A 23,009-nucleotide genomic window follows, 5' to 3' on the forward strand; every position below is an offset into this window, starting at 1 on the left:
CGCCTTGTCGTATGGATAAGGGGCTGTCATGGGGCAGATGGGGGGTGGGGTCTGTGATCACACCTATGAACACTGGTCTGTGACAGGGTATGTGGGGACCCGTCCATGGTGCAGATCGCCTTGTCCTAAGGGTACTGGGCTGTCATTGGGCGGGTGGGAGGGTCTGTGATCACACCTGTGGATACTGGGGTGTGGTAGGGCAGGTGGGGTCTGTGATCACACCTGTGGATACTGGGGTGTGGTAGGGCAGGTGTGGTCTGTGATCTCACCTGTGGGTACTGGGCTGGTAGGGCAGGTGGTGTATGTGATCTCACCTGTGGGTACTGGGCTGTGGCATGGCAGGTGGAGCTTGTGATCTCACCTGTGGGTACTGGGCTGTGGCAGGGCAGGTGGGGTCTGTGATCACACCTGTGGATACTGGGGTGTGGCAGGGCAGGTGGGGTCTGTGATCTCACCTGTGGACACTGGCCTAGACTGTGGCATGGCAGGTGGAGCTTGTGATCTCACCTATCTACATTGGTCTATGACACAACATGTGGGGGCCCATACATGGAGCAGACCGCCTTGTCCTAAGGATACTGGGCTGTCATGGGGCGGGTGAGAGGGTCTGTGATCATACCTGTGGATACTGGGGTGTGGTAGGGCAGGTGGGGTCTCTGATCTCACCTGTGGGTACTGGGCTGTGCTAGGGCAGGTGTGGTCTGTGATCTCACCTGTGGGTACTGGGCTGTGGCAGGGCAGGTGGGGTCTGTGATCTCACCTGTGGACTCTGGCCTAGGCTGTGGCAGGGCAGGTGGGGTCTGTGATCTCACTTGTGGGTACTGGGCTGTGGTAGGGGCAGGTGTGGTCTGTGATCTCACCTGTGGGTACTGGGCTGTGGCAGGGCAGGTGGGGTCTGTGATCTCACCTGTGGGTACTGGGCTGTGGCAGGGCAGGTGGGGTCTGTGATCTCACCTGTGGGTACTGGGCTGTGGCAGGGCAGGTGGGGTCTGTGATCTCACCTGTGGGTACTGGGCTGTGGTAGGGCAGGTGTGGTCTGTGATCTCACCTGTGGGTACTGGGCTGTGGCAGGGCAGGTGGGGTCTGTGATCTCACCTGTGGGTACTGGGCTGTGGTAGGGCAGGTGGTGTATGTGATCTCACCTGTGGACACCGGTCTGTGGTAGGTCAGGTGGGGTTTGTGACCTCACCTGTGGCCACTGGGCTGTGACAGGGAACCTGAAGTCTGGTCTTTAGGACAGGACGCCTTGTCGTATGGATAAGGGGCTGTCATGGGGCAGATGGGGGGTGGGGTCTGTGATCACACCTATGAACACTGGTCTGTGACAGGGTATGTGGGGACCCGTCCATGGTGCTGATCGCCTTGTCCTAAGAATACTGGGCTGTCATTGGGCGGGTGGGAGGGTCTGTGATCACACCTGTGGATCCTGGGGTGTGGCAGGGCAGGTGGGGTCTGTGATCTCACCTGTGGACACTGGCCTAGACTGTGGCATGGCAGGTGGAGTTTGTGATCTCACCTATCTACATTGGTCTATGACACAACATGTGGGGGCCCATCCATGGAGCAGACCGCCTTGTCCTAAGGATACTGGGCTGTCATGGGGCGGGTGAGAGGGTCTGTGATCATACCTGTGGATACTGGGGTGTGGTAGGGCAGGTGGGGTTTGTGATCTCACCTGTGGGTACTGGGCTGTGGCAGGGCAGGTGGGGTCTGTGATCTCACCTGTGGGTACTGGGCTGTGGCAGGGCAGGTGGGGTCTGTGATCTCACCTGTGGACTCTGGCCTAGGCTGTGGCAGGGCAGGTGGGGTCTGTGATCTCACTTGTGGGTACTGGGCTGTGGTAGGGGCAGGTGTGGTCTGTGATCTCACCTGTGGGTACTGGGCTGTGGCAGGGCAGGTGGGGTCTGTGATCTCACCTGTGGGTACTGGGCTGTGGCAGGGCAGGTGGGGTCTGTGATCTCACCTGTGGGTACTGGGCTGTGGCAGGGCAGGTGGGGTCTGTGATCTCACCTGTGGGTACTGGGCTGTGGCAGGGCAGGTGGGGTCTGTGATCTCACCTGTGGGTACTGGGCTGTGGTAGGGCAGGTGTGGTCTGTGATCTCACCTGTGGGTACTGGGCTGTGGCAGGGCAGGTGGGGTCTGTGATCTCACCTGTGGGTACTGGGCTGTGGTAGGGCAGGTGGTGTATGTGATCTCACCTGTGGACACCGGTCTGTGGTAGGTCAGGTGGGGTTTGTGACCTCACCTGTGGCCACTGGGCTGTGACAGGGAACCTGAAGTCTGGTCTTTAGGACAGGACGCCTTGTCGTATGGATAAGGGGCTGTCATGGGGCAGATGGGGGGTGGGGTCTGTGATCACACCTATGAACACTGGTCTGTGACAGGGTATGTGGGGACCCGTCCATGGTGCAGATCGCCTTGTCCTAAGGGTACTGGGCTGTCATTGGGCGGGTGGGAGGGTCTGTGATCACACCTGTGGATACTGGGGTGTGGTAGGGCAGGTGGGGTCTGTGATCTCACCTGTGGACACTGGCCTAGACTGTGGCATGGCAGGTGGAGCTTGTGATCTCACCTATCTACATTGGTCTATGACACAACATGTGGGGGCCCATCCATGGAGCAGACCGCCTTGTCCTAAGGATACTGGGCTGTCATGGGGCGGGTGAGAGGGTCTGTGATCATACCTGTGGATACTGGGGTGTGGTAGGGCAGGTGGGGTCTGTGATCTCACCTGTGGGTACTGGGCTGTGGCAGGGCAGGTGGGGTCTGTGATCTCACCTGTGGGTACTGGGCTGTGGCAGGGCAGGTGGGGTCTGTGATCTCACCTGTGGGTACTGGGCTGTGGTAGGGCAGGTGGTGTATGTGATCTCCCCTGTGGACACCGGTCTGTGGTAGGACAGGTGGGGTCTCTGATCTCACCTGTGGACACCGGTCTGTGGTAGGTCAGGTGGGGACTGTGACCTCACCTGTGGCCACTGGGCTGTGACAGGGAACCTGAAGTCTGGTCTTTAGGACAGGACGCCTTGTCGTATGGATAAGGGGCTGTCATGGGGCAGATGGGGGGTGGGGTCTGTGATCACACCTATGAACACTGGTCTGTGACAGGGTATGTGGGGACCCGTCCATGGTGCTGATCGCCTTGTCCTAAGGATACTGGGGTGTGGTAGGGCAGGTGGGGTCTGTGATCACACCTGTGGATACTGGGGTGTGGTAGGGCAGGTGGGGTCTGTGATCTCACCTGTGGACACCGGTCTGTGGTAGGGCAGGTGGGGTCTGTGATCTCACCTGTGGACACTGGCCTAGACTGTGGCATGGCAGGTGGAGCTTGTGATCTCACCTATCTACATTGGTCTATGACACAACATGTGGGGGCCCATCCATGGAGCAGACCGCCTTGTCCTAAGGATACTGGGCTGTCATGGGCCGGGTGAGAGGGTCTGTGATCACACCTGTGGATACTGGGGTGTGGTAGGGCAGGTGGGGTCTGTGATCTCACCTGTGGGTACTGGGCTGTGGTAGGGCAGGTGGGGTCTGTGATCACACCTGTGGATACTGGGCTGTGGCAGGGCAGGTGGGGTCTGTGATCTCACCTGTGGGTACTGGCCTAGACTGTGGCATGGCATGTGGGGTCTGTGATCTCACCTGTGGGTACTGGGTTGTGGCAGGGCAGGTGGGGTCTGTGATCTCACCTGTGGGTACTGGGCTGGTAGGGCAGGTGGTGTATGTGATCTCACCTGTGGGTACTGGGCTGTGGCATGGCAGGTGGAGCTTGTGATCTCACCTGTGGGTACTGGGCTGTGGCAGGGCAGGTGGGGTCTGTGATCACACCTGTGGATACTGGGGTGTGCTGGGCAGGTGGGGTCTGTGATCTCACCTGTGGACACTGGCCTAGACTGTGGCATGGCAGGTGGAGCTTGTGATCTCACCTATCTACATTGGTCTATGACACAACATGTGGGGGCCCATCCATGGAGCAGACCGCCTTGTCCTAAGGATACTGGGCTGTCATGGGCCGGGTGAGAGGGTCTGTGATCATACCTGTGGACTCTGGCCTGATCTGTGGTGACTTGGGGAATAAAAAACTCGCTCCCATCATTTTGTAAGCACGCACAAAGGTCATGCCCTTGCATACAAAATGTCATAGCGGCTTTTTTAGTTTCCTTTATCCATGCTGCTCAGCATGGGGATGCTTCACAGCATGGCTGAAAACCACTGCCAAAGCCAATAGGTTCCAAAGGTGAGACTTGTTTGGCATTGCCAGGCCCTGACAGGCCCTGGCCCACTTAGAACACTGCTGGTAAGTGACCCGAGCATTGCATTATGTCCATCACCTGGTGACAGGGCCAGTGTATCTTGCACATGTTTCAATCAATCAATCCAACATTTATAGAGCTTGGAAAATCATCTGTGAGTGTCTCGAGGCGCTGTCTTTTTTTTTTGTTTCATTTTGTTTTCCATTTCTGCTTTTTCTCCTAGTCTACCATTATGAAATACTCCTTCCTCTCTGCCAACCTGTCCCCTCTTCCTTTTCTTTCCCACTCTGTGTTTTATTCCTGCTTCACTTCATCTTTTTCGTTATCTGCATTATTATATTCCTATTTTTTGCTATTTTCCATTCCTTCTTAGTTTCCTTCTCTCCTTCCCTTTGTTCTCTTCTCTTTCCTTAATTCCTTCTTTTTTTTATCTTTCGTCAGTTTATTTTTTCTTTACTTGTTTCTTCCTTTGCTAACTTTTTTTCATCTTTTCAGCTTCTCCTTGCTTTCATTCCTTCTTTTGTCTTTCACAAACTTACTTACTTCTTGTCTCTATTTCTCCTTCCCTTCTTTTAGTTCATTTTCTTTCTTTCCTCCTTTTTCTTGTTTATTTCGGGCCTTTTTTAGGTCGAGCGCACAATCGCTCTGACGTGTTGTAATCTATCTGTGGGCTTTTAACCACGCCCACCGCACGCCCATCACTATCACTCGTTCATGTGCCTGCCTTTTAAAAATCCCTTGTTATCATTGGTAAATGCTTTACGTTTGTCCCTCCCTGGGGCGGTTTTGTTACCTCCTTGGCCATTGACCCCGTTTGTCAAGACGTTTGACTGCGAGCGAACTTCTTTTTCCTTTTGAGTCTCTCCTTCGTGCTCATGGCGGCTGCAGCGCTTTGAATCAGCTCGCTCATGTCAACTGTTTTACTTTTCATTTTCAATTTAAGTGGCAAGAAAAGTCCAGTTAGAAGTTTACAACGCTACTGGCTCCAACTCAAGCAAACGCCAGACCGATTGCATTGCAAATGCTTGTTCTTTATTCATGTAATTATTTCTTTTATTCCAGTTTGAACTTCCTTTCAATTTTCTTTTTATATATTCTATCATCTGCCTTCCTGTTTTATTTTGTTGTTTAATTTGGTTTCTTCCTCTTCATTTCTAATTGCTTTTTTCTTTCAGTCTCATCCCTTTCTTTATGTTTATCTTTTAGTTTCCCTTTTCTTTGTAGCTTCTTTTTCATCATTCCATTTTCAGTATTTTCCTTCTTTGTTCATTATGTTATTTTATGCTTTTTTATTTCTTCCGTCCTCCCTTCCTTCTCGAAACCCACTACTCCATTCTCGTCCGTCACTTCCTGTTCCATCCTTTTCTCTATCTCGTCTCTTCCTTACTCCGCTCACAGAAGTTCCCACTCATTCCTACCTTCTTCTGCTGTTGTTTCTGCTTCGTTATCCCTTTCGCACCATTTTCTCTCTAGTTCCTTCTCTCCCTCTCTCTCGATGCAGTTTTGCTCTTCTCCTTTCTCAGCTCTCTCAATTGTTTGTTAAACATGCCCTGTACCCACCGCCTACTCCTTTATTTACTCCCACCCTTTCTTTTTCTCTATTTCTCGCATTCTTCAGCCACATTACCCTTCTCTAGCTCCTTTCTTTTTCTTTCCCTTGGTGTTACGCCCCTGTTTTTCTCTCCTCTCATTTCTTTTTTCTTTCACTCTTTCTCTCCCTTTTCTCTGTCCTCTCATTTCGTCTTTTTCTTTCTTTCTTTGTCTCTTTCTTGCTATGATGTTTTCCTCTCCCTTACTCTTTTTCCTCGCTCACGCGTACCTTTTCCTTCCCATTGCATCTCTCCCTCCGTCTCACATCCTGTTCTCCTCTTTCACTTCCTGTTTCATCTCTTCTCTCTCCAGTCCTCTCACCCCCTCGCTCTCTGTGACTTGTCTCTTTCCCTCTTTCATCTCTTCTCTGCCCTCGCTCTCTGTGACTTGTCTCTTTCCCTCTTTCCTCTCTTCTCTCCTCTCTCTAGTCTTCCCCCTCTCGTCCTCTGTGACTTATCTCTTTTCCTGTTTCATCTCTTCTCTCTCCTCACCCTCTGTGACTTGTCTCTTTTCCTGTTTCATCTCTTCTCTCTCCTCACCCTCTGTGACTTGTCTCTTTTCCTGTTTCATCTCTTCTCTCTCCTCTCCCTCTGTGACTTGTCTCTTTTCCTGTTTCATCTCTTCTCTCCTGTCTCCCCCCTCGCTCTCTGTGACTTGTCTCTTTTCCTGTTTCATCTCTTCTCTCTCCTCACCCTCTTTTCCTGTTTCATCTCTTCTCTCCTCTCTCCAGTCTCCCCCCCGCTCTCTGTGACTTGTCTCTTTTCCTGTTTCATCTCTTCTCTCCTCTCTCCAGTCTCCCCCCTCGCTCTCTCTGACTTGTCTCTTTCCCTGTTTCATCTCTTCTCTCTCTGTGACTTGTCTCTTTTCCTGTTTCATCTCCTTTCTCTCCAGTCTTCTCCCCGCTCTCCCTCTGTGACTTGTCTCTTCATCTCTCCCCACAGTTCCCCTTCCTCCCGTCCCTCGTTCCCAGGGCCCCTCCCGCCCTCCTCTCTCCTCACCCCCCAGCCCCCCTCCCTCACACGCCCCCCTGCAGGTCTCCATGGGAGCACGCTTGTATTTTCTGATATAATTTTAGGACATCCTGCAGGAATGCGATGCCGTCACTCTTTCTTAGAAATGCTTGTCTGGCTGCAGCAGCATCGCGCAGGGAGGGGTCTCTGGCCCTCGGGTGGGAGTACATGAAGTGCTCCTCTGGGGGGTGGGAGGGGGTGAGTTGAAACTCGTGAGAAGTTTTGGGGGGTGGAGGTAGATGTTCGTTGGTCCTTGACTGCTCTTTTTGAGTTCTGCATCCTTCCTCCACCCTCAAAGACCAACCCCCTTCCCCCCCTCCCCCCCCACCGTGAAATACTCTCCCTGCTGGGGGGCCCTGTACCAGCTCCACAGCCACTCCCTCTGCTGGGGGCCCCTGTCCCACCTCCACAGCCACTCTGTCTGCTGGGGCCCCTGTCCCAGCTCCACAGCCACTCCCTCTGCTGGGGGGCCCTGTCCCAGCTCCACAGCCACTCCCTCTGCTGGGAGCCCCAGCTCCACAGCCACTCTGTCTGCTGGGGGCCCCTGTCCCAGCTCCACATTCACTCCCTCTGCTGAGGGCCCCAGCTCCACAGCCACTCCCTCTGCTGAGGGCCCCAGCTCCACAGCCACTCCCTCAGTTGGGGGGGTGGGGCAGCTCCACAGCCACTCCCTCTGCTGGGGCCTTGTCCCAGCTCCACAGTCACTCCCTCTGCCGGGGGCCCCTGTCCCAGCTCCACAGCCACTCCCTCAGCTGGGGGGGGGGTGGAGCTCCACAGCCACTCCCTCTGCTGGGGGCCCCTGTCCCAGCTCCACAGCCACTATATCTGTTGGGGGCCCCAGCTCCACAGCCACTCCCTCTGCCGGGGGCCCCTGTCCCAGCTCCACAGCCACTCCCTCAGCTGGGGGGGGGGCAGCTCCACAGCCACTCCCTCTGCTGGGGTCTTGTCCAAGCTCCACAGCCACTCCCTCTGCTGGGGCCTTGTCCCAGCTGCACAGCCACTATATCTGTTGGGGGGCCCACCTCTACAGCCACTCCCTCTGCCGGGGGCCCTGTTCCAGATCCACAGCAACTCTCTCTGCTGGGGGCCCTGTTCCAGCTCCACAGCCACTCTCTCTGTTGGGGGCCCTGTTCCAACTCCAGCTCCACAGCCACTCCCTCTGCAGGGGGCCCTGTTCCAGCTCCACAGCCACTTTCTCTGTTGGGGGCCCTGTTCCAGCTCCACAGCCACTCCCTCTGCTGGGGCCCCTGTCCCAGCTCCACAGCCACTCCCTCTGCTGGGGGCCCCTGTCCCAGCTCCACAGCCGCGGGGGGTGCGCTTGAGGGGGGGGGGGGCTGTACATCACATCACGCTGCAGCTCTGCTGTCCGGGGGAGTGGGGGGGCTGCCCTCAGCTACATGTGAGGGTGGGGGCCGCAGGGCTAATGCGTGGGAGGCTGTGAGAAGGGAAGGCTTAGGACAAGGCAGAGGAAAGGAGGAAGACAGAAAAGAAGGGGGGGAGAAACAGGGGAAAATGGAGGAAGCAATATGGAAGATTGGGAAAACGGGAGAAGATAGAGGGGAGCTGTTAAAAACAGGGAGCAAGACAGACATCATTTATCAGAACATAAAAATATGAAAGACACAAAAAGGAATGAGCAAAGAACGAAGGGTTTATATAGAAGGGAGAATGAAAAGAGGGCAGAGGAAAAATGAAATGGGAGAGAAGGAGGGAGAGCAAGAATGCAGACAGAAGATACCCGAGTGAAAGAAAGAAACTGGAATGGAAAGCGAGAGTGAGTGAGGCTGAAGCAGACAGGTAGGGCTCGGAAGAGTAAACGCGAGAGAAGGTGATGTAGGGTGGGAGAGTGGAGGAGAGGACCCCCGGGAGCTGGGCAGGAGCGCTGGGCAGGAGCGGGCGCACCGCGTGCAGTGTCTGCGCGGGGCCGGGATGGTGATCTCATGCAGCCTGCCTTGCTCTCACCCCATCCTGCCTCCTCCCTGGCTCCACCTCTCCAGCCCTCTCATGTTTGCTTCCAGACGCTCCACTGTCTCACCCTCTTGTCTCCGCCATGTCTCCCCTCTGCAGGTCCGGCCAGCGACGCCTCCAGGCCAGCCGCCCTGGGCCAAGGGCCTCCTCCGCACCGGCAGCATGCCCCTGCCCTTCCTCCTGCTCCGCACCCTCCTGATCCGGCTGGCTGGCAGCAGGCTTGCTGCTTCCGGGGTACAGTTCCTCAGAAAGCGCCTCACCTGGGCCGGAGCCCACCTAGCGCTCTTGCTGCGCCGCGTGTGGCGGCGAGCCACCTCTGAGCAATCCCGCCAAGCCGTGCTGGGCTGCGTCCTCTGCCTCCTCAACCTGGGCAAGAAGGTGGACGGCGAGTAAGGAGAAGACCTCACCTGGCCGACAGGACACCCCAAAAACCAACCAGCAGCACAACTCGCCCTGTTGGCCTCCTCAAAGTTTGTGGCGACCTTCAAGTGGCCTTCAGCTGTCCACATCCTAGAGGAGAAGGGTTTCCTGGTGACACCTGTGAAGGAAGGCCAACTTCCCACCAAAAAAGAGATCCAGGATGTCCTCTGCCATACTGTGACCTAGTCAGGGGCACCCCGATCCTCCTGCAGTGGTCCTGGTGACAGAAGGGCCTCCCTCGGCAGGTGTGGGGGTGATAAGACATCCAGACAGCGGCCAGCACGGAAGACCCGGCTCCCGCGGCCCCCAAACTATATTTGCAAAGGGTTTCCATCCTCCTGACAAAAGACTGCTCCTTACATCTTCACAGCCATTCCCCATCACCCCCTTGACTTTTGGCACCTGCTTTGGACACCCCCTCATCAAGGTAGGGTATAGGTGCAGAGACGCAGCACGTCACCAAAGCCTCGTGCTGCATGGTGGCCATCAACTTAGGTCCAGGACACCACCCAGAAGCCAGGATCACCCTGGGAATATCGAGCAAAACTGGTTATCTGACCCACTCACGGCCAAGTGACCTCAAACTTTGCAACTAAGGACCCCTGCCTCAAGTGACCTGTTAAGCACACTCTGTCCAGACACGCCTGCCTTCAAGTCAGACCAGAAATACAGAAGTCCTGGACGCATCTAAAGGTATTGCCATACGCCGCCGTCAGCTGAGAGCTCGCGAGGTGACCAGGCCTTGAAAGAGAGAGAGGCCTACAAGGTGAAACTGAGGCACCCAGAACCAGGGCCTGCAAAGGAGTCAAAGGTCAGACACCCTCTGCCAAAGCAGGCCCACCATCCATTCACGCAAAAGCTCCAGAATCCTTGGACCCCCGCTAAAGGCATTGCCAGGCATCAGACACCTCAGTTTGAAGAACCGGTCAACAGGGCGTCACAGGGACCCCAAGGCAAGGGGCTGTGGAGGAGCTCGCGAACCAGCCACTCGTCAGAGTCGTGATACCCAAGTTCCTTGGCCGACAAAGTGGGCGAACACCTCCCTGATGGGAACGTGTGGCTCCCCCTTCCAACCCGTGTAGTCACCCTCAAACCTGGATCCTGAGGATTAAAGGGGGGTTCGCCCTTGTGCCCAATGAGATTTTGACTGCAGGGACACCAGAGGAAAGCTAGGGGTCCCCCACTCACCCACTGAACCAGAGCCTAAGATACCTAGGGAGCCCCACATCCCACCGAAAGGCCGCAATCTAGCGACTCCATTGTCTATAAGAATCTCCACCAGATCCAGGCGCCAAGAAGACTGGATTCTGCTCTGAAGGAAGCTTCCTCGGCGCCCTGCCTTACACTGGTTTGTGGAAACAAGGGGATAAAGTTTGGAAACCCACTTCTTGCTCTCTTCTGTTTTTGGATTTGAGCTTCTAGCTTGTTTTACGCACTGGGACCCTTCCCTGGTTTCGTTGATGGCACTGTGCGTTATCTGTTGATATTGGACTGCACCGAGACCCCCACTCGCCCTCCGGGGGAACAGGACTGGTGCTCTCCATTTCTTGCTTGTAAATATATTTTTGTGCCTCTCTCAGACGGTTTGTCTCTGGCCGCCAGGCCGGGCTCGGACGAAGGATTTGCCTGTATTTTCCGAGCCTTGCGCCAAGGCTGCAGGAAGCGGCCCAGGGACTCAGCTGTCGGGGGCAGCTGCTGCTGGAGGGGCCGGGGGTCCAGGGCAGAGCCCCCTCAGTCCCCGAGCGCCATCCTGTGCTGCCACCTGCCCCTTCCCTCCCAAAAGCGGGCAGGTGGGCACGCATGCCAACACCGCAGGCCTCAGAGGCGCAGCGCAGGATTCCAGGAGGCGCCTCATCCTTGAGCCCACCTGTCTCGGCCCCCTGTCGTGGATCAGACATTTGTTCGCCCAGGGGCTCTTAAAACCATTTTTGGAATCTTCCTCGCGGGCTTGATGCTCTGGGAGGATGTCTGACAGCGCGGTGAGGAAGCTACAACCCTTCACAGTTGGCACTCGACTCTCCCTGCCCAAATGCGCCGAGGTGGACCCCGGCATGGCCACTTTGGACAACGGCAGCCTGCTCCCGAACCTTAACGACCGCGTGTCCCTCTACTTGGCCCGGGCACAGGTGGGTTCCGGTCAGCCCCGCTCTGCCACAGCCGGCGGTGGGGCACCAAGGAGGGACAGCCCCACCGACGCCATCACAGAGGAGGATCGCATCAACCGGAACGCGCTAGCCGCGCGCGCCATCAGGAAGATTACTCTGTCCAACTGGCGAGGGGGGCCAACTGGGACCACTGAGGGGACCCCCAGGGTGTCCCCACCGGGCTCTGAGAGGAACCTTAACAATAACAACAGTCGGATGACCCGGGATCTGCCGCGCATGGCCGGCATGCACCGCGAGAACCGGCCCAAGGCCCAGGTCAAGGTAAGACCAGCTTATTGACTGAGCATGCTGCCAGGTGATCCCACGGCATATCTGACCCCCTCGGCCAGCAGCGGCTTCTTAAACAACACCGCTTTGCTTTCTGGGACTTGTAGTTTCACTTCTGAAAGACCCTGCATGCAGTGCTGTTGGCTAGAAACATAGGTCTGTTTCAGGGTGACACACATGACATGAGGCTACTTGAAGCTATGTTTGATTGTCATATAGTGTATGTGTATTGCATTCTAATTACATATTTTATAGAGCAAACGAGGACTCCATCTGAAAGGACCTACAGACAAAGCACAAGTCAATAAAACATTTGCCAGCCATTAACCAGATTAATCGAAAGTCACTGCCCTTACAGAACTCTCACTTAATCTCACTGCAGGTGTGAAATGTATTCCCTTGCTTGTCCTTCTACTCTCTCCCTTTACAAGTCCCAGAATGCAAAGTGACATAAATATCCAGTGCTGGCTGGCTGTGCGTCTCAAGCCTCACTCCTGAAACGGAACAACCTGCTTTGAGGCCCTCAGGATACTGCAGGAGTTGTTTTTTTTAAAAAGCTATCCCTCATCCAAGACAGCTGAAGAATAATATTAGGTCAGAGAAGGATGTCTGCAGCAGGTGCATTAAGCCACAGAGCTATCTTAGATAATATACACCTGAATAATAATTGTGTATGTCTGCGGCAGGGATAGTAACCCACTGAGTTATCCTACGTCACAGACATATCAATGATAATCCGATGCTGTGTGAAAATGCCTGCAAATTAACGCCCTAAACTACTTGTATCACAGAGACCTGGCTACTAACTTCACACAGACCACTGCTGCAGGCAATTAACTCACAGAGTAGCTTATAACAAGATCATATTTATTGGCGAGTTAGATGAAGCACTGACATGCCACTTCAAAGCGCTTGATTACTGATACTATAAACCCCTGAAAGTAAGTTGTTAGTACTTTAGAAAGGTGAGACCTGCTCAAGAGGGCCTAGTGTTGGCCCCACCCCTCCTAAGTCCTTAAAAATGGGTCAGGGGGTTGCTTTCTTAAAATATAACAGTTCATAACTTATATAGCTGTTAACACCACAGGTTTTAGGTCAAGCCTACCAGACAGCTCAAAAGACCTATTGTCAGCTGACCAAAAATTTACAGTTGGCTTATAGCTCACCTCTTGCTTGCCATTAGTGTGGCCCACCGCCCTCGGAAACGCCCCCACCGACCACGCCCGCAACCTCGGCCTCATCCTAGACTCCGCTCTCACTGGTCCGGCATTTCCCCTAATGCCATCCCTCACTGTCTAGGGTCTTTTTTTGAGATGCTAGCCATTCCTTAGCACCATCATGAGTCATTTTATAAATATGGCGCACGGATGGCATTAGGGAATGGCGTTCGCTCATGTTAAGAAAAATGACGCACAACTGCGTTAGCGCAGTTGAGCGCCATTTTCATAAACATGGGCTCTACTGTGAAGTGCAGTGGCATAGAGTGCAGTGGCACAGAGTGCAGTGGCGTAGAGATGCAGATGGCAGTGGCGGAGAGTTGAGTGGCATAGCGTGCAAGGGCGTAGAGTGCAGTAGAATTGAGTGGCATACAGTGCAGTGCTGTAGAGTGGTGCAGAGTACAGTAGCACAGAGTGCTGCAGAGTAGAGTATAGTTCAGTACAGCGCAGTGGCATAGAGTGTAGTGGCCTAGAGTGGAGTTGTGCATAGTAGAGTGGTGTAGAATTCAGTGGCATAGAGTGGAGTAGCATAGTGGGGTAGTGCAGAGTAGAGTGCCGTGGAGTCCAGTGGTGGAAAAGCGGAAAGTACAGTGTTGTAGAGTGGAGTGTCAGTGTGCGGTGTGGAAGAGTGGAGTAGAGTGGCGTAGAGAGCGGTGACATATAGTACAGTGATGCAGAGTAAAATAAAGCGACGTACAGTGCAGTGACATAGAGTGCAGTTATGGAGAGTGTATTGGCATAGAGTGAAGTGGTTAAGAGTAAAGTAGCGTAGAGTACAGTGGCGTAGAGTAGATAGTTTCAGTGTAGAGTGATGCAGCATAGAGTGGAGTGGTTGTGGGTAGAGTGCAGTTGCGTAGCGTGACATAGAGTGTAATTGCAAAGAGTAAAATGGTGTACAGTGTAGTGGCATAGAGTGCAGTAGTGCAGAGTGTCCTAGAATACAGAGATGTAGATTGGAGTTGTGCCGAGTAGATTGTTTTGCCTAGACTGGAGTGGTGTAGAATGCAGTGGTGAAAAGTACCGTGGTGTAGAGTGGTGAAGAGTACCTTGGCACAGAGTAGAGTGGTACCAGGTAGAGTAGAGAGACCTAGACCCGTATTTGTGGAAGGCTAATGTTGCCTTAGCGCCATTTATTTTGACGATAAAGCAACGTTAACTTAACTCCATATTTATATTTTATTTTGGAGTTAGCGTCATTTTTAGGAAGCGCCAACCCACCTTGCGTTAATAAGATGCAAGGTAGGCGTTTCCTTCCTAAAAATGAAGCTAACCCCCCAGCGCCATATCTAATACCCGATGCAAGACGACGCGCAAGCAGGAGGCGGACCTAAATAATGCTGCTAAGCCTGCTTAGAGCCATTATTTAATGCCTGGTCAGACCAGGCGTTAATGTGCAGGTAGGCACATTTCCATGGGGAAATACATTGACTGGGCACAAAGATGCCCACCCCAACCCCCAGCAGCACCACCACCCACACCACAGGGACACTATAGGAGGAGGGAGCCCATCATAGGTAAGTGTATGTGTGTGGTGTGCCATTGGGGGCCCCTTACATGGGTCCCCTTGCCTGGCACTGGGTATGTAGGCCTTGCCCAGGGGACACTGGTCCCCTGGGGTGGGCATTGGAGTAGTGGTAATGACTACTGTCTATACTTTGACAGGAGTCGTTATTTGGCTGGTTGTGCGTCAAAAAAATGATACTAATCTGACTAGCGGCAGAACGTTTGCAGCTAATCAGCCTACCATCCGTTTTGACCCATTAGCGTCATTCCCCCAACGCCAACCCTCAAAGTCTAGCGTCTTTTTTTGAGACGCTAGCCATTCCTTAGCACCATCATGCATCATTTTATAAATATAGCGCACGGATGGCATTAGGGAATGGCGTTCGCTTGTGTTAAGAAAAATGACGCACAACTGCGTTAGCGCAGTTGTGCTCCATTTTTTATAAACATGGGCTCTAGTGTGAAGTGGCGTAGAGTGCAGTGGCATAGAGTGGAGTGATGCAGAGCGCAGTGGCGTGGAGTGGTGCAGAGTAGAGTGGAGTGGCGTAGTGTGGAATAATCATGGTGTGGTAGTGCACTGCCATTACAGATAACATATTTACAATTGAAAGGATCATTACTGTGTACATTTGCACAGACATACAGTTTTACTAATCAATCTATACAGTGCACAGACGAAAATGTGTGAAAATTGCATCATGGAGGGTAAAGATTTGTTTTGATTATATTAAAGTATTTGTCTCCAACACACTTCAAAAATAACAAAAAATGTGCTTCATTTGTGTTCCTAATCCTCATATATATTCGGAAATACTTAAACTGTTCATTTAAATTGTGTTGTGTGCTAGAAAAAAAACTATTTCCTACTCCTAGTACCCAGCACAATTGTCACATAAATCTTCTCACTTTGAAGTCAGAGAAAGAAACGTAAACAGGCACCTAGGAAGGCAGTGCCTGACATTTGACGTGACAGCAAAAGTGACAAGGTAAGAACAAGATTTACAGGCCTGTTTACAGAAAGAGAAAACTCAGAAGAATACGGTACATTTGGCCTTGACAAGTGAAGGACTGAGCTCAAGCTGGACAGCCTAAAACAAAGCAAGCCAGCAAATGAAAGGCCAGAAAGTGTGAGTTACAAACCACAAAGCCAATGGCAAGCAATGGGCAGAATGCATTCCTAGGTCAACTTTCTGAATGTCCCCAAGATGTTCATTAGTCTGGTGGGCTGCGACCTAAAAAAATGAGTCTGTGATTGTTGAACATCTCTGAGGGAGTGGCTGACAAAGGCATGTTTTAAAGTGTTTGCAGTCTTTAAATCGTGACACTACCATGAGCTTTCCCTGTGAAACGCTGAAACTGGACGTGGACAATACTCCGAATTTTCATCCTGCACCCTGATTTTGGGGTGAAATCCTTTTGTAAAGGGACGGGCGTCAATAAGGGATGAATGTATGCTTAAGGAGTCTGTCTTAACTACCGGACATATTGATATGTTTTTTTTTTTTTAAATTGCCTCGACTGGGATTTGCCTTTTAAAAAAGTAGGGTCCAAATTTGTGATCTTTTGTAGCACAATTCATCGACCACTACCACACCACTAAGATTGTCCTGAAATGGAGATCGCAGATAAATGTCACAGATAACTCCATGTCATCAGGAACACCAGCTGCCCATTCCGGGATTTCGTTTGACCGCCCAGTGCATTCTGGGCGTTGCAGACCCAGTTGCACTAAGGTTTGAAACTTGTGTTAATAGATTAGATAAATTTTTCAGAAAAACACAAAAGGTTCTGAAATTACCTGTTTTGATTTTTTTGTTTTGTTATAATAGGTGGCATCTTCCAAATTTGTTCCCTTTCTCCGTCCTCAGCATCACCCCATCACTCACATCAGTGGCCTTTCTTTCTCCTCCATCCGGTTTCTTTGCATCCTCATTTCATTTTACATTCCATTTTTTAATTCTTCTTCGTATGACAGTTTTAGCTTCTGCTACAGCATTGCAGCCATTATTGTAATTTATAATTACAGTGGGGTTTGGGTCTGCCCCTTGTCCGTGACTGCATGGCTCATTTGTCTATTTAAATTCCCTGCTGCTCATCCTTGTTTTCAGTGTTTTAGTGTATCCTTCCGCTGCTGACGTCAGTTAACTATTTTTTGCTCGCCAATATTAGCCTTGGGAATGCCTGTAAAATTAAGTAAGCATCGGCACAGCCAATAGCAGCAACAGCCTACCTTGGAATGTCCTTTTTTTTTTTTTTTTACATTTCAAGATGGCTGTCCCACAGCTTGTGGAGTTGATGCAACGAGGGAGCCATCTTGGAAATATTCAAAGTATTGTTCCAAGATGTCCGGTGGTAGTTACTGGCTTTGCCAATGCTCGCCCCGCTTTGTAAAACCAATCCAAGCCAACAACAAGCATTGGCAAAGTAACACCCGTTGGCTTTGACAATGCTTCTTGGCTCTCATTTTCCTTTTTTATCTTCATTTTATCCTCATGTTTTCCTTCCTCACTAATTGTTTCAAATGTCATTATAATTCGAAACATTTGAAGCTTTTTTTTAATTGTGTTTTTTTACTTTGAACTAAATGGCAAAACAATCCGCTGGGTCCCACAAAGTGAAAATAAAACCTGGAGATCAGTTTCCACGTGACCCCCTCTGTTTGTTCCACATGTTACTGCATTGTTTAAAAGCATACATTTACAGCTGGTAAAAGGACACCCTAATTACTGTCAGTTAATGCCCTCTGGCCATCCCAAAACACTCAGCAACCTGCGCAGAGTGCAGAGCCAGGCAGCCAGGCTGTGCCTTAATTTCTAGAGGGGCTCCAACCAAACACAGAACTAGCATCACACAGTGTTCCGGTCAGGCCGGTACATCAACAAGGCCTCACAAGATTACCGCATGGGGAGGAGATATGGCCTAATGGTCAGAGCTGCCGGCTTTGGAACTGGGGAACCAGTGTCGAATCCCTGCATCTGCTCACCATCCTGTGATTCTAGACAAAACTCCTAATCTCTTCCCTACCTAAAAAAAAAATCTGACCTTGTGTATTGTGACCTGTTGCACATGTAAGTACTCTAATGCTCTTGGACCAAGTTTGTGCAATATAAAGCTGTAAAAACAGAGACAGATCTTATGAAGTACCCTCAGAATATGGGCAGAGCACAAACTCCTGCGGTCCAGGAAACTCTTTACAACTGAGTTGTGTTGAGGTTTGGCGGAACAGCTGGTTTTGTAACTAGGAAGTGGGCAGGGCCCTTCCTTGCTTTCAGCTGGATGTTAAGCTCTTGAAGGACACTTCTTGGTGCACTGACATCACTTTCAGGTGACCGTGGGACACTACACGCGAAATAATGTATAAAGTGTCAGTGTATCAAGGTGGCAGTATTATGTGGTATGCCTGGGGGTGTCTTACCATGTAGTACACTAGTATTACATTACCCAGAAGTGAGCGTTACCCAGGAGTGGACCTCGGGATCACACCACTAAACCTAAGCTCAGTCTGGTAGAGAGGCAAAGAGCAGTCAGGATGCTTAGAGGAACACGTGTGAAGCATCTCACAACACCAACATGGACCATGAGTAATTGACACGACTCCAAAGAAATCCAACACCAATTTAGAAAAATAAAGCAGTTTTTAAAAATCTTAATTTAGACACCAAAATGAACTTTGTATCCACCATGCAACCGGAGTTGTGGATTTTAGGAGCGTTGAAAAATAGATGCACTTTTAGTTCTCAAATGAGTACCATTGAAGTCAATGGGGGGAACGTGTGCAATCTATCACTTGTGGGGTGAGTTCCATGGAACCCACCTGGAGTTCACGTCTTGCGGGTCCCTAGACCAAGTCTCAACAGACAGTATCTCGTCACCTTGTCCAGGGGGTCCGGGTGCTGAGGTGTTCTGGCTGTCCTTGGTACTGACGGGATCCGCAATGCCTGTCAAAATTGCAGCACTTGACAAACACACTTGGGGATGGAGCTGCTGTTTACCCTCAGAAAGAAGAGGCTTTTAGGGTCGCCAGACCTAGATTCCACAACGGGGGCTCTGGGAGCAGTCAATCACGGGATGGTCACGCCAAAGGTGCTCTGCCACTTCTCTTAAAGTCGCCTCCTTCAGGATGCAGGATCTTAGGAGTGGGGTTGTTGTCGATGTCGGTCACTATGCTTGGAACTGCTCTGGAGTCGGAGATGTCCGAGACAGGGTAGGTCACCGGGCTGGCGACCAACAAGACTTGGCAGTGTAAAAAGTAGTCCATCTGTGTGAGAAAGTAGCCTCTTTCTAGCCTTGTTACCCCCACTTTTGGCCTGTTTGTGAGTGTATGTCAGGGTGTTTTCACTGTCTCACTGGGATCCTGCTAGCCAGGGCCCAGTGCTCATAGTGAAGACCCTATGTTCTCAGTATGTTTGTTATGTGTCACTGGGACCCTGCTAGTCAGAACCCCAGTGCTCATAAGTTTGTGACCTATATGTATGTGTTCCCAGTGTGATGCCTAACTGTCTCACTGAGGCTCTGCTAACCAGAACCTCAGTGGTTATGCTCTCTCACTTCTCTCAAATTGTCACTAACAGGCTAGTGACCAATTTCACCAATTCACATTGGCATACTGGAACACCCTTATAATTCCCTAGTATATGGTACTAAGGTACCCAGGGTATTGGGGTTCCAGGAGATCCCTATGGGCTGCAGCATTTCTTTTGCCACCCATAGGGAGTTCTGACAATTCTTACACAGGCCTGCCACTGCAGCCTGAGTGAAATAACGTCCACGTTATTTCACAGCCATTTACCGCTGCACTTAAGTAACTTATAAGTCACCTATATGTCTAACCTTCACCTGGTGAAGGTTGGGTGCAAAGTTACTTAGTGTGTGGGCACCCTGGCACTAGCCAAGGTGCCCCCACATCGTTCAGGGCAAATTCCCCGGACTTTGTGAGTGCGGGGACACCATTACACGCGTGCACTATACATAGTTCACGACATATGTATAGCGTCACAATGGTAACTCCGAACATGGCCATGTAACATGTCTAAGATCATGGAATTGTCACCCCAATGCCATTCTGGCATTGGGGTGACAATTCCATGATCCCCTGAGTCTCTAGCACAGACCCGGGTACTGCCAAACTGCCTTTCCCGGGGTTTCACTGCAGCTGCTGCTGCTGCTGCTGCCAACCCCTCAGACAGGTTTCTGCCCTCCTGGTGTCCAGCCAGGCTTGGCCCAGATGGGCAGAACAAAGGACTTCCTCAGAGAGAGGGTGTTACACCCTCTCCCTTTGGAAAAAGGTGTCAGGGCTGGGGAGGAGTAGCCTCCCCCAGCCTCTGGAAATGCTTTGATGGGCACAGATGGTGCCCATCTCTGCATAAGCCAGTCTACACCGGTTCAGGGATCCCCCAGCCCTGCTCTGGCGCAAAACTGGACAAAGGAAAGGGGAGTGACCACTCCCCTGACCTGCACCTCCCAGGGGAGGTGCCCAGAGCTCCTCCAGTGTGCTCCAGACCTCTGCCATCTTGGAAACAGAGGTGTTGCTGGCACACTGGACTGCTCTGAGTGGCCAGTGCCATCAGGTGACGTCAGAGACTCCTTCTGATAGGCTCTTACCTTTCTTACTAGCCTATCCTCCTTCCTAGGTAGCCAAACCTCCTTTTCTGGCTATTTAGGGTCTCTGCTTTGGGGAATTCTTCAGATACCGAATGCAAGAGCTCACCAGAGTTCCTCTGCATCTCCCTCTTCACCTTCTGCCAAAGGATCGACCGCTGACTGCTCAGGACGCCTGCAAAACCGCAACAAAGTAGCAAAGACGACTACTGCAACCTTGTATCGCTTCATCCTGCCGGCTTTCTCGCCTGTTTCCTGGTGGTGCATGCTCTGGGGTAGCCTGCCTCCTTTATGCACCAGGAGCTCTGAAGAAATCTCCAGTGGGTCGACGGAATCTTCCCCCTGCAACCGCAGGCAACAAAAGACTGCATCACCGGTTCTCTGGGTCTCCTCTCAGCACGACGAGCGAGGTCCCTTGAATCCAGCAACTCTGTCCAAGTGACTGCCACAGTCCAGTGACTCTTCAGTCCAAGTTTGGTGGAGATAAGTCCTTGCCTCCCCACGCTAGACTGCATTGCTGGGTACCGCGTGATTTGCAGCTGCTCCAGCTCCTGTGCACTCTTTCAGGATTTCCTTCGTGCACAGCTAAGCCTGGGTCTCCGACACTCTAACCTGCAGTGCACAACCTTCTGAGTTGTCCTCCGGCGTCGTGGGACTCCCTTTTCTGACTTCGGGTGGACTCCGGTTCACTCCTCTTCCAAGTGCCGGTTCCGGTACTTCTGTGGGTGCTGCCTGCTTCTGTGAGGGCTCCCTGACTTGCTGGGCACCCCCTCTCTCTCCTCATCCAAGTGGCGACATCCTGGTCCATCCTGGGCCACAGCAGCATCCAAAAACCCTAAACGCGACCCTTGCAGCTAGCAAGGCTTGTTTGCGGTCTTTCTGCGTGGGAACACCTCTGCAAGCTTCTTCACGACGTGGGACATCCATCCTCCAAAGGGGAAGTTCCTAGTCCTCTTCGTTCTTGCAGAAACCAAAGCTTCTTCCATCCGGTAGCAGCTTCTTTTCACCCTCAGCTGGCATTTCCTGGGCATCTGCCCACTCTCTACACTGTCGCGACTCTTGGACTTGGTCCCCTTGTTTCACAGGTACTCAGGTCCGGAAATCCACTGTTGTTGCTTTGCTGGTGTTGGTTTTCCTTGCAGAATCCCCCTGTCACGACTTCTGTGCTCTCTGGGGGTTGTAGGTGCACTTTACACCTACCTTACAGGGTCTTGGGGTGGGCTATTTTTCTAACCCTCACTGTTTTCTTACAGTCCATTACATTACTTCCTTTTGCTATCACTGCATATTTTTGGTATTGTGTACATATATCTTGTGTATATTTGGCATCCTCATACTGAGGGTACTCACTGAGATACTTTTGGCATATTGTCATAAAAATAAAATACCTTTATTTTTAGAATATCTGTGTATTGTGTTTTCTTATGATATTGTGCATATGACACCAGTGGTATAGTAGGAGCTTTGCATGTCTCCTAGTTCAGCCTAAGCTGCTCTGCTATAGCTACCTTCTATCAGACTAAGCTGCTAGAAACACCTCTTCTACACTAATAAGGGATAACTGGACCTGGTACAGAGTGTAAGTACCCCTTGGTACCCACTACAAGCCAGGCCAGCCTCCTACACTTGTCCTTTCAGAGGTGGTCACATGGGTGAGAGTTTTGCCTTCCAGAGGAGCTCACATGGGTGGGACTTTGTCTTGCCAGGGAATGTCACATGGGTGTGACCTCGGCTTTCCAGACATGGTCACATGAGTGTGAACTTGTCTTTCCAGAGATGGTCACATGTGTGTGAACTCGTCCTTTAACAGGTGGTTACATGAGTGAGAGCTTGGCCCTTCCGTAGGTGGTCACATGGGTGGGACCTTGTCTTGCCAGCAGAGGTCACATGGGTGTGTCCTCGGCTTTCCAGACATGGTCGCATGACTGTGAACTTGTCTTTCCAGAGGTGGTCACATGGGTGGAGGTTTGGCTCTTCCAGAGGTGGTCACATGGGTGGGAGCTTGTCCTTCCAACGGAGGGCAAAGGGATGTGACCTCAGCCTTCCAGACATGGTCACATGGGTGTGAACTTGTCCTTCCAGAGGTGGTCACATGGGTGTGAACTTGTCCTTCCAGAGGTGGTCACATGGGTGGAGTTTTGGCTCTTCCAAAGGTGGTCACTTGGGTGGGAGCTTGTCCTGACAGAAGAGATCAGGTGAATGTGACCTTGGGCTTCCAGAGGTGGTCAAAGGGGTATGAGCTGATACTTCCACTGGTGGTCACATGACCTTAAGAGGAGGTCACAGGTGTTTGAGCCTGGCTTCCAGAGGAGGCCATATGGATGGGAGCTTGGCCTTCCAGAGGTGGTCACATTAGGGTGAACCTGTCCTTTCAGAGGTGGTCACATGGGTGAGAGATTGGCCTTCCAGAGGAGGTCATACGAGTGTGACATTGGACTTCCAGAGGTGGTCATAAGAGTGTGAACTTTTCCTTGCAGAGGAGATCACTTGGATGGGAACTTGGCCTTCCAGAGGTGGTCACATGATTGGGAGGTTGGCTTTCCAGAGGTGGGCACATGGGTGTGAACCTGTCCTTCCAGAGGTGGTTAAATGGGTGTGATCTTGGCCTTCCACAGGAGGTCACATGTGTGTGAACCTATCCTTCCTGAGGTAGTCACCTGAGTTTGAACCTGTCCTTCCATAGGTGGTCATATGGATGAGAGCTTGGCCTTCCAGAGGAGGTCACATGGGTGTGGGCCTGGCCTTCCAGAGGTGGTCACATTACTCGGGGCTTGGCTTTCCAGGGTTGCTCACATAGGTGAATTCTTGGCCATCTAAAGGGTGTACCAGTCAGCCATGTGCACATAGAATGGTGGCATAGAGCAGGCTGGCAGCACCCCCTGGCCTAGAATACCAGGGGAGAAACCAGGGCACATGGAAGTGCAAGCATGGCTCCCCTCTGCCATCTGTCTCTAGAGCATCTTGGCATGTGGCAGACTGCTGCACCCTCTGTCCTGAGGCACTCCATGTTAGGAGGAT

The 23,009-nt window shown here is 51.9% G+C and overlaps 1 protein-coding gene across 2 annotated transcripts in view; it reads left to right on the forward strand.

Annotated features, from left to right (window-relative positions):
- LOC138296871 (uncharacterized) overlaps window positions 1–23,009 on the forward strand; it is a 246,381-nt gene that overhangs the window by 15,323 nt on the left and 208,049 nt on the right. For both annotated transcript variants that reach the window (XM_069236360.1, XM_069236361.1), the window contains exon 2: window positions 8,921–11,667. In XM_069236360.1, coding sequence (XP_069092461.1) covers window positions 11,206–11,667 — 462 coding nt within the window. In that variant the 5' untranslated portion in view covers window positions 8,921–11,205. The remainder of the gene's footprint in view (window positions 1–8,920; window positions 11,668–23,009) is intronic.

The sequence above is a fragment of the Pleurodeles waltl genome, chromosome 5 (genome assembly GCF_031143425.1).
Source record: "Pleurodeles waltl isolate 20211129_DDA chromosome 5, aPleWal1.hap1.20221129, whole genome shotgun sequence".
NCBI lineage: Eukaryota > Metazoa > Chordata > Amphibia > Caudata > Salamandridae > Pleurodeles > Pleurodeles waltl.